Source organism: Equus quagga, chromosome 5 (assembly GCF_021613505.1).
Source record: "Equus quagga isolate Etosha38 chromosome 5, UCLA_HA_Equagga_1.0, whole genome shotgun sequence".
In the NCBI taxonomy this organism is placed as follows: domain Eukaryota; kingdom Metazoa; phylum Chordata; class Mammalia; order Perissodactyla; family Equidae; genus Equus; species Equus quagga.
In genome coordinates, this window is record NC_060271.1 from 15,789,395 (window position 1) to 15,803,442 (window position 14,048).

General features: G+C 46.6%; 1 protein-coding gene across 1 annotated transcript; it reads right to left on the bottom strand.

Annotated features, from left to right (window-relative positions):
• Positions 1 to 6: 6 nt before the first annotated feature.
• PPIH (peptidylprolyl isomerase H) lies at positions 7 to 12,605 on the bottom strand. Its single transcript, XM_046663550.1, has 9 exons — positions 12,458 to 12,605; positions 12,052 to 12,116; positions 11,730 to 11,753; positions 11,412 to 11,456; positions 11,142 to 11,184; positions 7,479 to 7,571; positions 3,742 to 3,829; positions 3,204 to 3,244; positions 7 to 2,406 (listed from the first exon to the last, which is right to left on the bottom strand). The coding sequence occupies exons 1-9, from the start codon at positions 12,521 to 12,523 to the stop codon at positions 2,338 to 2,340; spliced, it is 534 nt and encodes a 177-aa protein (XP_046519506.1). The 5' UTR covers positions 12,524 to 12,605; the 3' UTR covers positions 7 to 2,337.
• Between the last annotated feature and the right edge of the window lie 1,443 nt (positions 12,606 to 14,048).

The following is a 14,048-nucleotide window of genomic DNA, read 5'->3' on the forward strand; positions in this document are numbered from 1 at the left end:
CCTCAGAAATCAAACCCTCAATAAGGATTTCCAGTAACTTTCTGTAAGGAAAGAAAAACACAGAACAGAGGCCCCAAACAAAAAATTTCTAAACTTCATTCTTTTTTATTATCTTCTGTCCTCTGGTAGTGATGAGTGGTCAATCTTTAGAAGGAAAAGGACGCATGAGCTCAACTTTAGTTACAGCAAAGAAGTGAGTGAGAGAGGGAGGAGAGCAGGTCGCCCCAGGGGCCTCCAGTCCTGGCAGAAAGGAAAGCTCAGGGTGTCAACTCGGCCTGACATGGGACCATCTGGCTGGACGAGAGAAAGGGCCATGTGCAACTTCCAGCACACACTTGTGCATTCCTGCCTCAGCATTTGCTCACACCAGTTCCCTGCCTAAAATGCCTGACATTCTCCCTCTCAATTAACTCATGTATTAAATTTACACTGAACGCCTATAAGTGCCAGATGCCGTGAACACGAAGTCAGTCACAGATAGAGGTATGTACAGTCATTAAAATGGTCTGGTATTTGACTAGCTCTCCATTTGGAAAAAAAGACAGAGTACAGAAAAATAAATTCTAGACAATTTTGTAAGTATACAAATAAACTATAGAAATATTAGAAAAATACAGAAGGCATTATGATCTGAGGTAGTAAGGACCTTCCTAAACATGACAACACAAAAGTCATAAGGGAAAAGACTGATAATTTTGACCTCATCAAAATTTAAAACTTCTGTTCAACAAAGGATATCACCAAAGTTAAGATAAGCAACACACTGCCAATTTTTAAAAAAATATATATTCTGGAGAATATAGTCACAAGGTATAAAGCAACTGACACTCAGTGTGTAACTATTCAAATCATTACAAACATCACATATCAGTTTTTTAAAAAATGTGAGGTCATTTTACATGAATAGAGGAAGGAAAGTCTTCAAGACATAATGCAAAATGGGAGAAAAAATGATGACTAATATAGTATGATGCCATTCAGGAAAAACAAAACCTCCCCAAAAGAGAGGCAAAGAGAAGCCCTGACAGCCATACATCAAACCAATAAAGAAGTTACCTGTGGACAGAGGGGAGGGAAGGGGGAGCAAGGGGGCGACTTTAACTGTTTTGTCTGAAAATTTTCACCAGATTATATTATGTTACTTTTGTAATCAAAAATAAACTAGCAAATGAAATATGTGAACCTTGTTTACAGCACTTTAAGAGCTGTAATGGTTACTTTGTGGACAACTGGGGAAGTCTGAACGTGTTTATTAGATAATATCGTGTTTATTAGATAATATCGTGCTGGTTATGTAGGATGTTTTTATTTTTAGGAGTCGCTTGCTGAAGAATTTAGGGGTAAAGTGTCAAGAAGTCTTCAACCTTCAAATGGGGAAGGGACGGAGGGAAGGAAAGCAGCAGGGAGGGAGGAAGGAGAGCAGGAGAGAGGGGGAGAAGGGATGGAATGGGAGGAGAGGGAAGAAGGGAAAGAAAAAAACATGTCAAAGTAAAACGATAAAACAAGAAGTTAATCATTGGTGAATCTAGGTGAAAGATATATGTGGGTTTAATGTACTATGCTTCAAACTTTTATGCAGGTTTGGGGGGAAAAAAAAAGGCAGGCAGGCAAAACACCACCCCCCCCCTCACCTAGCTGGAAGAGATCAATTTTTCCCTTGAATTCATAACGGTTAACACTGTCACTTATATTACTAGTGATCACTCTGAGAACGTGTCATATTTCCCATAAGCTCCTGAAAAGCACAGGCCTCTCTCAGTTCTTTGCCCCCATCTCTGTGCCTCGAGTGATGCACAGCACAGAACCGGCAGTGGCAAACGTGGGCAGGAAGGGAGTCTACGCAGGTTGAGAAATGTGTCACATGCACCTACCAGGCTGGCAAATACAAAGTCACGACCTGAATGGCAGCATCCGTTCTGACGAGAGGCTGACAGGTGTGTCTCCTGGCTGCCCAAACTGGTCCCAGCAGGAAGTCCCCAGGGCTGGAGGGGACTACTGCGTGGACTTGCAGTCCGAGAATGCTGTCAGAAACTCCTGATGGTTTTCAGGTGGCTACTGTGTAAACTACAAAGTGGCAGAAAGTAAAGGGCCCTAATCACCCTTTTTCTTTTGATCCTTGTGATGACTTTAGGAAATAAGTATTATCCCCATCTGACAGATGAAGAAACAGGCTCAGAGAAGGGAACTGACTTCTCCAAAGTCACAAAGAGACGGAATGGGCTCAATCCCATGACTTCAAGTTGAAAGTTCTTTCCACTACACCGTGCTGCCTTCTCTGGGGTCTGACTCTGAACTAGGAGAGAAAGACACGCTTACCTGATCCGGTCTCGCGCTGGACTACATCTCCCCACACTGTGAGATCACCACAGGCAGCTTGGGCTTATTGTTGGGGCCTGTGGGAACATTCTAGGAGAGAAAGCACCATGGAGATTCATCCACTCAGACACACACTCACCGAACATCTACTAATGCCTGCCGGCCCCTGTGCTAAGGACTGAGGACTCAGACTGATGTGACAACAGTCCATGTCCTAGCAGACAGGTAAAGCACATAAGACAGATCAAAGAGAAAATGTACAACACTTAAAAATATCAAAACTGCGATGTGTAACAATGTAATGCGTTATAAGAAAGAGCGCATACAGGAGGCAACTAATCTGCTGCTTAGAGGTCAGGGAAGGAGTCACGGAACGGGATTGCTTGAGCTGGGCCTGCCAAGATGAATGGGCCACCAAGAGGAAAAGAAAGGAGAAGAGCATTCCGGGCAGAGGAAAAAGCACGAGCCAAGGCTCAGGGGCCGAAGGAGCAAGAAGTGGGACGTGGGTGGCATAGTTAGAGAAGAGCTAGCAGCCTGATGCGACTGGAAGGTGGAGGAGATAGTGGCAAAAGGGGCCGTGGAGAGGCAGACAGGGACTCGGTCACGAAGGATCCTCAGTGCCATGCAGAGTGGGATTTTATCAGGTAGGTGAAGGGGCCACCAGAGGCCACGCCTCAGTGTGTCCTAGAGAGCCTGACTTGCAGGCAAGGAAAACATGGGAGGCATGTGGTCTCTCCTCCCTTTTCCTGAGGGAGGCCATGTCACTGGAGGCAAAGAAGACTGGGCCTAACAAACTGGAGCCCGCTCATGGTTCTCTGGCGCCTGGACACTAGTCAGGTAGTACTAGACCAGATGGCTGCGAAAGAGAAAATGAAAACAGGACTCACCTCAATCTTTCTCATCACCAGAAGTCCATCAATGATTTTCCCTGCGGGAAGAGTATGAACTGGACTTTACCACTCTCATTTGCAGAGCATTTTCTAACTTCCAATGCCCAATCTTAGTCATCATCCCATTTGATCCTTGTACCAATGTCAGGAAATTCAGATTCAGTGGAAGTGAAATGACTTGCCCAAGGTCACAGGTAGTAAACAGCAGAGTTAGGGCTCAAACCCAGGGCTGAGAGATTGCAAAGCCCCACTGTACCACGGGCCTTTGTGAAGAATTTCTTCAGTGCTACCATCCAGGTTTCCCCCAGACATACTTATTACCCAGGTGGTTACACACTACATCACATGGCCCCTTCGTCCTTTCCTCCAGTTCTCTACCACACACGCTCCCCACCTCCCACCACGTTCACCATCCCTACTGTTACCCAGTTACGTCAGTTGAGCACTCTTGGTATGAGAGTTCTGGGACTGGCTCCTCTGGATGTCCCACTCCAGGTGAAGGGGGCCTGGACTGTGGGACAGGAGCAGGACTCACCAAACACTACGTGCTTCCCATCCAGCCAATCACACTTAGAGCAGGTGATGAAGAACTGGCAGCCATTTGTGCTGGGACCACTGTTGGCCTGATGGAAACCAAATACACGTGCGGTGAGTTTTCTTGGTCATGCTAGCTGGAGGGCAAGATTCCCAAAAGATTCCTCCATGCTTTCTTCCAGCGAACCTTACTGAGCATCTATCATGAGCCAGGGCCTAAGCTACAATCTAAGGGCACAGAGATGAACAGGACACACAATCTCTGCCCTCAAGGAGCTGGATCCTTGAATAAACATACATCTCTCCTACAATGTGAATTTTTATGAGAACAATTGTTGATGGGGCCTGCTTTGCTGTATTTAGCCCAATACTGTTTATAACTGGATTACAGTTAGAAATTAGCTACCAGCTGAGCAAAAGCCTGTTGCCTATGCCATAAGCTGTTTTGTCTGAATAGCTTTGCACTGTATCCTAATAATGGCAGTTAAAAACATTTAAGAAGGTGAGGGCCGGCCCAGTGGTGCAGTGGTTAAGTGTGCATGTTCCACTTGGGCGGCCCAGGGTTCACTGATTCAGATCCCTGGTGCGGACGTGGCGCCGCTTGGCAAGCCATGCTGTGGCAGGTATCCCACATATAAAGTAGAGGAAGATGGGCATGGACGTTAGCTCAGGATCGGTCTTCCTCAACAAAGAGAGGAGAATTGGCAGCAGTTAGCTCAGGGATAATCTTCCTCAAAAAAAAAAAATTTAAGAAGGTGAAAGCAGTTGCTATGCTAGCACTACGCTAGAAAAAAAGGACTAATTCAATCAATGTTTTCTTTTTATAGCTACACCTCAAACCTTTATTGTTGAATTTTACAGGAAAAAAGTATTTTTTTAATAGAAAATCTGAAACTCTCTAGCTATATGCCTTCCCTTTTCCTCCCTTGAAACTGTTTTCACATCATTAAATAATGCACTATAAAAACAGGCTATAATGCCAATGCAGTCATACTTTGTAAAAAGGCGTTTGATTTTCATACAAAGTATACTTCTGTACATTATCCACTGATACCCCAAACCACTTTAAAATGCTGAAATTAGACATTCGTGCATCAGCAAACCCAAGTCAGTTTCACCAGCAGTGCCTCACAATAGTGTCTGTGGAACTATGTGAATATTTTGTTGTATACTTCCCTTGTTTTAGGGAAAAAATGGGTAGAAAATGGAAAACTAAAAGTACTAGTCCTATTAAAACCACAGGTCTCATAAAATTAATACCACTGAGGCAAAACTGGAAATTATTAGATAGGTCACTAGCCTTAATTGGATGCTTAATAGATTTAAATTGACTGAGTCTGTGTTCAACTGTGAAGGAATAAAAACATGTATGAAATACTTTAAAGATATTGTCAGGAGGTAAGCTCTAATTAGAGATTTTATGTTATACTTTAGAAACTCCCTATGTAAGGTGAAGCTGTTTTTGGTTTTTGTACATTTCTTCAGGAACATTTCAGATATGAAAGTAAGGGACTGCCTGAGCTGGTCAGAGTGGGCCTATGCTTTGGAACAAGGGATAGACCTCCCAAGGGTCCCAATTCCTTTCTTCCTCTTATCCTTCCTCCATCCCTCCTTCCCTTCCTTCCTTCCTATCTTGCTGCTCAATGTATAAACATTTATTAGCAAGCAGGCAGGAAAACAGTCAGATAACGTGTTTTTATAGTTCAGGAGACACTCCCTGTCCTTAGGCACTCATTTATTCATTCTTCCAGGCAGTAGAGCTTACTGGTTTAGAGAATAAGCTCTGGAGCCCTGGAGACAGATAACTTAACTTGAATCCTAGCTCCACAACTTGCTGTGTGACCTTAGTTTAGTCACATAACCTCTCTGTGCCTCCGTTTCCTCATTTGTACCTATCCCAAAGGGATGTTGGATTAAAATGAATTAATGCAGATAAGGTGCTCGTTGAGTAAGTGCTCAATAAATGTTAGCCATGGTTCTGGTTATCTTTCAGTCACTCATCAGCATCTGCTCAGCTCCTTTCTGGGTCCAGTAGTAAGGCCTGGAGGTCAATGAGACCCAGTGCCTGCCCTCGAGGAACTCATGATTTAGTGGAGGATAGAAGCAAAAACAATTGTTACAAGATATGTGACAGCACAACTCAACCAGGGTCGGCCTGAAGGAGGGGAGACCAAGGCTTTCTTCGGTGTCACTGACTCCTCCACAGATGCTAACACAGTGGCATGCACTAGAGGGGTTTCACTCCTCGGGGCGAAGATCCGCGCCCACCTAAGCTGCTCCACACCCTCTGCCGGCACTCGCCCCGCCTGGCTTTCCGCAAAGGGGCTTGCACACCGATTGCTGTGCTCGCCTCGCCCACTGCTGAGGCAGCCTCCGAACGGGCTCCTCCACCCCAGCGCTCAGTCCCATCTGCCACTCACGCTGTGGCCAAAAACATGAAGTTGATCAACTCTGCTTAAGAAAGTGGATGGCTCTCCGTAACCTATGACACAACGTCCACACACCTCAGCCTTATTCTGGCATTTGAAGCCCTTCAGGAGCTAGAGCCACCTGCCTCTCCAGTTGTCTCTCCTGGCCATTCCCTCCCCCACTCACATCTTACGTTTTCATCACCCCCATCACCCTCTGTTCCTTCTATGCCACCCTGCTATTCCATGGTCACATACTTCTGCATGGGCTGTTGCTCAACTTGAAATGTCATTTGGTAGAGAACTCCTTCAAGAACTCCGATGTCCCCTCTGCTGTGAAGCCCTGCCTGGCTCCTGGCAGCAATTATCCTCATTCTTCGGGGCCTTCAGAATACTTGTACATACTGAGGTGCCCTCACCCGCATACACTGATGGGATGAGTTACACAAGTACTGGGTGTGTCATTTTGCACGTGTGATTCCCCCATTGGATGTTAAGTGTCAGGAGGGCAGGGATCAGGTCTGTATCCTGATGCCTTCTCATGAGGCCTGAAACAGTGTGGGTGTCAACAAATCTTTACTTGATGAACGCCTGAGCAGATGACTGGAAGAGTGGGCAAGCAGGACAGAGAATGTGCATGTAAATGTTGGGTCTCGTGGAGTGGGAGTTAGGGCACTGACAGAGGGAAATGGGTGAATGGGGGAGGGAGGGAGAGGGTTGGAGAGTGACAGGGAGGCAAGCGGGGAGGGGTAAGGGAAAATGAGTGAGGGGAGAATAAGGGGAAGTGAAGAGGGAGTGAGCACGGAGGAGAGTGAGCAGGGGTGGGGAGGTGAGGGGGTTTAAGTGAGGCAGGTGGGGGGACCGTGAAAGGGAGACATGTGAGTGGGGTTATAAATGGGGGGGGGGTTGGTGAGCAAGGAGTGGTAAGGAGGAAAAGGAGGTGACCAGCCAGAAGGCAGTGTGAGTGAATGGGCGCTGTGTGAGCCCTGGTGAGTGGAGTGACGAGCGAGTGAACAGTGGGGCTTGAAAGCACAACCAGCTAAATTCTGAGCAGCAAGGCTGAAAGCCTAGCCACATGTCCTGGCTCAAACAAAGGTAAGAAAGCACACATTGGAGTTCGATTCTGGTTCCAAAGCCTGCTGGTGGGCTCAGCCCAACAAAATCAAACCAGACTGAGGAAGGAGGTGGGCATGGCAGAGGTGAGCCCTGGGCCAAGCAAGAGAAGGACAGCGTTTGCTTCCATCCCAAGAGATAGCACTGGGCCTCAGGAGGGGCTCAAATACCAGCTGGCTATAAATCCAACCCAAAACCTTCATTGGACTTCACTTACCATGGAAAGCAGGCCTGGAGCTGAGTGTCTAAGTTTAAAATTTTCATCTGCAAATGGCCCCCGGTAAATACTGGCGACTCCAGTACCATCTCCCTGAGCAGAGAGAAGAGAAGTGTTAGTAACTTGTGAGTGCTCGGCGCCCTGAAGCCCAGGGCAAGGATGCTGCTGCACCGAAAGCCTGGCTTCTAAAGCTGCTTTTACTCTTACAGGTCACATTGGGAGCCACACCTCTTTGACCCTGTCCTGCAATCACAGCAAACCCCAAGCAAGGCACCTGCAGCCCACAAAATGGCCAGGGCATCTCACAAATTGGGTAAAACAGGTCACAGCTGGGCCTCTAGAAAGACAGGTTAAGACACAGGCAGAGTAGGGAACAATGGTAAAGTCATCATATACATAATGCTTGCCATTCCCAAACACTCTTAGACCTGCAGTCCTAGCAAAGCACCCACTTACTGCTTACTGCGCGACTCCCCCAAACTATGCGGGTGAGTGGGCTCTTGGAAGTCTAGTCTGTACAACATGAGGCCACCCTCCTGGCCAAAGGTGACTGGTCCAGGGAGAGGGCCTAACTCATGTAGGGCCAACCAGACTTCCTTTTCTGGGAATCATGAAGCAGGACAGATGTTCGCTTTGAGGTTGAACTTGTATCATGTAAACCTGGAAGCTGGAGCTGAAAACCTTCCACAGGTGGACTGGAGAACACAAAGAGGATGCAACACACGTGCGCAGAGAGCACTAGAGGAACAGAGAGAAAGGACTACCTTGGTTCTATGTTGCTTTCCAGTTCCTAGTTCTACTTCTCACTTTGGGTTCCATGAAACACCTTATCATAGATCCCCAATTTCTGCTTAAACTAGCTTTCTTTGCATTATCTCTTTGCTTTTCCAACAACCCTGTGGAATAAGCATTATCATCTTCCCCATTTTTCATTTATTACCTAACTTAAGTTAGGGTAATAAAGCAATTTGACAAAGGCCATATCTGCAGGAGCTTAAAGAGAATCCCTGGGGTTGAAGGGGGCCAAAGACCAACTTCTCCCAGCCAGAGAGTAAAAAAGAACACGTGGTGCATGTCAGAAAGGGAAAACACTGACCTAGTGCAGAATCAAAGATCCCTTATGGGCCGGCCCGGTGGCGCAGCGGTTAAGTGCGCACATTCCACTTCGGTGGCCCGGGGTTCGCCGGTTCAGATCCCGGGTGTGGACATGGCACCGCTTGGCAACAGCCATGCTGTGGTAGGCGTCCCACATATAAAGTAGAGGAAGATGGGCATGGATGTTAGTTCAGGGCCAGTCTTCCTCAGCAAAAAGAGGATGATGATTGGTGGCAGATGTTAGCTCAGGGTTAATCTTCCTCAAAAAAAAGATCATTTTTTAGGGAAAAGGCTACCAAAGGGGATTAACATAAGCCAGGGAAGGAACACTGTCCAATCAAACCTTTATTTGACTAAAAATTATCAATAAAACCAAGCTCTGCATAGTGGAAAGACCTGGATCTGAGATCCAGATCTATCACTTATGAGCTGGGGAAGTCCCTTCCTATCTCTGAGCCTGTTTCCTCACCTATCAAGTGAGGATGGAATCACCTACTCTTTACACGTTGTCATGAAGATCCAGTTAGACAGTGTCTGAGAAAAGTACTGTGGAATCAGTATGGCACTGTAGAAATGTGAGCTATTCTAGCTTTAACTCCACAGACAGACAGACGGAAGAGAAAACAAGTTCACTTCCAATTTCCCGATAAACCTAGGAGATAAATCAGTTACTCCATCATTCTCTAAAAACCACACTATCTATTGCTCTCCAGAAGCCAGAGTAAGGAAAATGACAAAATTAATTTTCAAAGGAAACAACAGAAAGTAACTTATATCTTCAACGGTAGTGGAGTGATCACATAAATTCATTGTCTATTCCTAATGGAATATTAGGTACTATTGGAAAGGATGTTTTGGAAGACGACTTAATGACAAGAAATGTAGACAACTGTTAAGTACAAAAAAATTAAAACATATGTATGATCTTAAGTCTGTTAAAAATTATATTCGACACACACACCTACGCAACAAGGAAAGTGGCAGCTGTAAACTAAAACGCCAAGAGTATAATTCCTTGAGAGGCAAAATTCCTTGAAAGAGGATTTATTTTCTTTTTAGCACTTTTCTTTTGCAACCAGAAAAAAACAAAAATCAAAACAAACAAACATTCTTGGTCCAACTTTAGAAGGTCTCAAATCCTGCTTCTTCTGCCTCTTGCTCATTCTATTTTTTCTTCCCTAAGGGCAGCTCTGAGCAATTGCTTCTCTCTGAAACTCAGCCTTCTGGCTGATCACTACTGTCTAACCCTGGGGCTATCAGCAAGTGATTGGACATGCCTGGCAATGACTAGTAAGAAGTTGGTTTTTGGTTTTGTCCCTGCTGAGACAATATGGCAATACAGGAGCCTCCGGGAAGAAAGGAAAGAAGGCAAAGAAAGCTTCTCAGCCCTTCGTACCACCCAACAAAAACGTGTATGGTCACTCCAAGCCCTATGACCATCAACTGTGTGCAAACTTAAATGCCTATGGAGCAGGTGACAGAAATAAGGGAAGCAGGTCGTGGGGACTGTGGTGAAATGGCAAGGACATACTGTCTAAAGGGAGCAGTTACTTGATTCCAACCAACTGTCGCTGCATGAGAAACACACCCCTATTTTCCATTTTCTAGAGGAAAAACAAAACTCCAGAATTTTTTGGTGAAATTTCCCAGTTTTACAACATCATATAGGTGAAACAAAACATCTAAAAGCCTGATTTGGCCTAATATCTGCCAGTTTGTAACCTTACCTATGTAGGAAAGAGAGAGGTCTTTAAAAACTCCTAAGAGTCCAACTAAATAAACATACACACGAAGGGGAAAGAACGTCTCCCAGATCCAAGAAAACAGCACCATGACCAACCAAATGATAATAAGAAAGGCTATGCAGAGAAGCGGGTGGGTAGGGACAAAAGAGTTAGAAAAGAACCAAATGTGGTTTAGAAGGCACTCTCCAAGATTGGGGGGGGGGGGGGAGGCTGGACATGGGGGACACATACAGTCCAGCTACAAGAAACTCATCCTTAGTAGAGAAGGACTAAGCCACTGGGCTTCCCCAGAGAACAGAGAAAACATCCCTCCAGAGCTATCGCCTCTCTTGCTCTGATTCTTGCCCACTAATTCACTTCTGATTAAAAACTCAGCTTTCCAGGCACTGTGATACCAGAAGTGGAAGGGAAAATGGCGCATAAGCATTTAGCTCTCTGGAAAGGAACTTAGCATTTAGAAAAAACAAATTGCATCTGATTTCTAGCTAAGTTTCATGTGACTAATTAATCTGAATGTGTCATGGATCATCTAAAGGTACGCTGGGAAAGTTGAGTTTCTGGCTGCAAAAGGCTGAAATTTGGAACTTAGCGATTCATTCAAAGTGCCGATGCCTATCATTTAGTGGTACAGTGAGCAGTAGCCAGCAACTCTAAATGACATTCCCTTCCCCATACCCTCCCCTCATCTAACTTGGCTATTATTCTCAAGCCTTAAGACTGCGTCCCTGTAGTAAAAATAGTTTTTACTATTGCTGTAGCAGCAGCAATAAGAACAACAAACAAACAAACCTATAGGTCTTTGATGGAAAGAAACAGTACTTACATTAACAAAATCTCCACCCTGAATCATGAAATCCTTTATGACCCTGAAACAGAGAACAAAGGATCCTGAAAGAAGATTCTTTGGTTTAGAAAAACATTCACTTAGTCATCGTAGTTTAAATTAACAGTGATTTCAAAATACAATGTATATCACTTCGGGTTTTAATAAATCTTCAAATCATTATCGTATGGTTTTATTTTCCTCTACAGAGTCTAATCCCCCAAGGAAGTCATTCTAAAAGCCCGCACGATGGTTTGCCAAAGGCCTTACCTGTGGAAGGTGCTCCCTTTGTATCCTATCGGAACCCCATCTTTTCTATAACCAAAAAGAAAGAGACTTGGAATGATGACAGGTAATCATAGGCCTTTCCAGTCTACCACACACTGGAGCCCAAGGGACTCTCCTAAAGATGGTGGGGAGAAGAGATACAGGCGGCAAATGAACTGAGGATGGACCCTTGAGGTATTACCTTCTATCACTGTCATCAGCAATCATTCCAGGCCTGCCAGTAGTTCCCCAATACCCGCACTGCGGCCCCAGGACACCCCTCAGGAGCAAGCAGAGAAGTCAACCACGTCTGAGACTGACCTGAATTCTCCAGTGCAGAACTGCCTGAAAGGGAAAAGAGTGAACGATTCAGTCGCATGACATCACAGTTGCCAGCGCCCCTAATCTCCGGAGGGGAGGACAGACATTGGCGCCAGCAAGCCCACCAACCAGCCAGTCAGCGTCCAGACATACAGATTAACAAGATAAACTGACAAGGGAACAGTCAAAACCGTGACATACAGGGTGGTACCCAGAGGAATCAGGTCTCAAGGGCAGTGAGCGGACGGAGGGCAGACGATTCCACAGACAGGGGCCCAGCTTCTGGTTCCGTTAATCCGGCAGAGCTAGAGCATCTCCTTACCTAAAATTCTCGGCCGTTTTAGGCACAACGTCTGCAAAGAGCTCGATCTTCATGCGGCCAACTTCCTGCAACCAGCGGGAGACAGTCAGAAGGCCCAGTCCGAGACCGGGAAGGCCACACCAACACAGAGCGCGGCACCCGAAGGGCTGACCTTCCCTCCCCAACGCCGCTTGGTCTCTTCCACGCCGCCTCCATGGCCCATCCGGTCGTTCCGCCCAGTTCCTCCGCCAGCCGAGCGCAGGGATGGGCGCGACTCCTCCTCCTCCCTTCCTCCCGCCCCGCAGGTCGACAGGCTGTGGTCCAATTTCATTTCCTGGCTTCCCCACTCCGCCTCCCTCGTGGATGAGATCTGCCTGCCTGGCCCCGAGCAGTTTCCCTTCGGCGCAGGGCTAGGCCCATGCCTCACCTGGCCGCCAATGCTGACATCAAAGAACACCACGGGATTGACGGGGCTTGAATTTGCCACCGCCATGGCTCCGACCCGGAAGCAGAAGACAGGAGCTCGGGCTTCCGGTGAACTTAAGCCCCGCTCTGCGGGTTTCTTCCTCGACGTAGGCGCCGAGAAAGAGCTGACCGAGGCCCCGCCCCCGGAAGCCCCGCTCCGCCCCGCTCCCCCCCGCGGAGCGCTCTCTGCCTCCCACGCCGGAAAGGGGCGATGCGTGGGTGGCGTGGGCTTCTCACCCTGCAAAGACGTCCGCAAGCTGTTAGCTCTCTTGACTCTCCCGGGGGGCTAGGATGGGGAGAGGCAGGTGGAGGACAGAGGGCAGAAGAAAGGCTGGGCATTTTTTTTTGCTCAGGGTTAACTGGCATCCCGCTCCTGGGCTACACTAAATTATTCTCGCTCAGGCCAGGGGGTTTGGACTGAGCTATCTCCATGGTCCTTATCAGCCCTTGCAGCTAAGGCCTCTGAACCATCCCACATGCCTGCCCACTGGTCTGTGAGCCCCACAAAGGCACGAACTGTGTTTATCCTCAGCACTTAGAACAGCCTGGCATACAAGGCTTGCTCAGTCAATATGCAACCCTTCCCAGAAGTCAGGATACTAGAATTTTAGTTCCAGTTCTGCCACAAGCTTCCACTTTTGTCACCTCCACTTCATTTTCTTCAGAGCAGCTAGAGCTTTTAAAATAAATTTGCTTATAAATCACTCCTGGCTTCCCCTATTTAAGTAAAATCCAGTTCCTTACATAGGAAGGCCTACATTATGTTGTCACCCACCACCTACCTGTCCTCATCCTGTGTCACCTGCCCTCAGTTACTCTACTCTGGCGTCTCTGTTCCTCGAGGTCACGGAGATGGATATTCTTAGGGCCTTGGTGCCAACTGTTAATTGTCTTTAATACTCTTCTAGATCTTAATAGGGGTGGGGAGTGCTCCTTATAGTTCAGGTCTCAGCTCAGATGTCACACAGACTGGGAACATTGCACCCAATCTAAAGTAGCCCTCTGTCCCTCTTTCAGGTACATCACTGGTTTATTTTCTTCATGCCACTCAACATCCAAAATTATATTGTCTGTCCCCACCTTACCCCCTGCCACACATGCATATACCTGGCAAACTAATAGCACTCCATGAAAGCAGATACTCTCCCTGTCTGTCTTCACAGGCGTAGCTACAGTGCCTACTATTGAATAGCACATAGTAAGGACTCAGTGGATTCAATGAACTGAGTGAGAGAAAGTGACCTTGGGCGAGGCGTGGAGTCAGATCATGTATTCCATATCATAGCTATTATTTCCTACATCCTTTGGTCATCCTTTCTAATTCAGTGGTCTGAGGAAGCAAGGGTTGCACATAAAAATTCAGTTTGTCTCAACTTCAGGGGTCTTTTTTTTTTTTTAATCTCTGGTTACTTTCTCTCTCCCGTTGGTCTCCCTATCCCCGATTGAAGATGAAGGAAGAGGAAGAGAATAAGGAGGGAAAAGGAGGAAGGGGAGGATGTAGCAGCAGGACTCACCCTTCAGTTTAGTTTTGTAACAACTATTTTAGAATAAAT

Excerpts from the sequence above, each read along its gene's own strand:
- PPIH (XM_046663550.1), bottom strand. The coding sequence starts at position 12,523 with ATGGCGGTGGCAAATTCAAGCCCCGTCAATCCCGTGGTGTTCTTTGAT. Across the intron at positions 3,830-7,478 it reads CTCCAGGCCTGCTTTCCATG|GCCAACAGTGGTCCCAGCAC; the intron begins GTAAGTGAAGTC and ends GGTTTCCATCAG. Across the intron at positions 3,245-3,741 it reads TGGGAAGCACGTAGTGTTTG|GGAAAATCATTGATGGACTT; the intron begins GTGAGTCCTGCT and ends CTCTTCCCGCAG.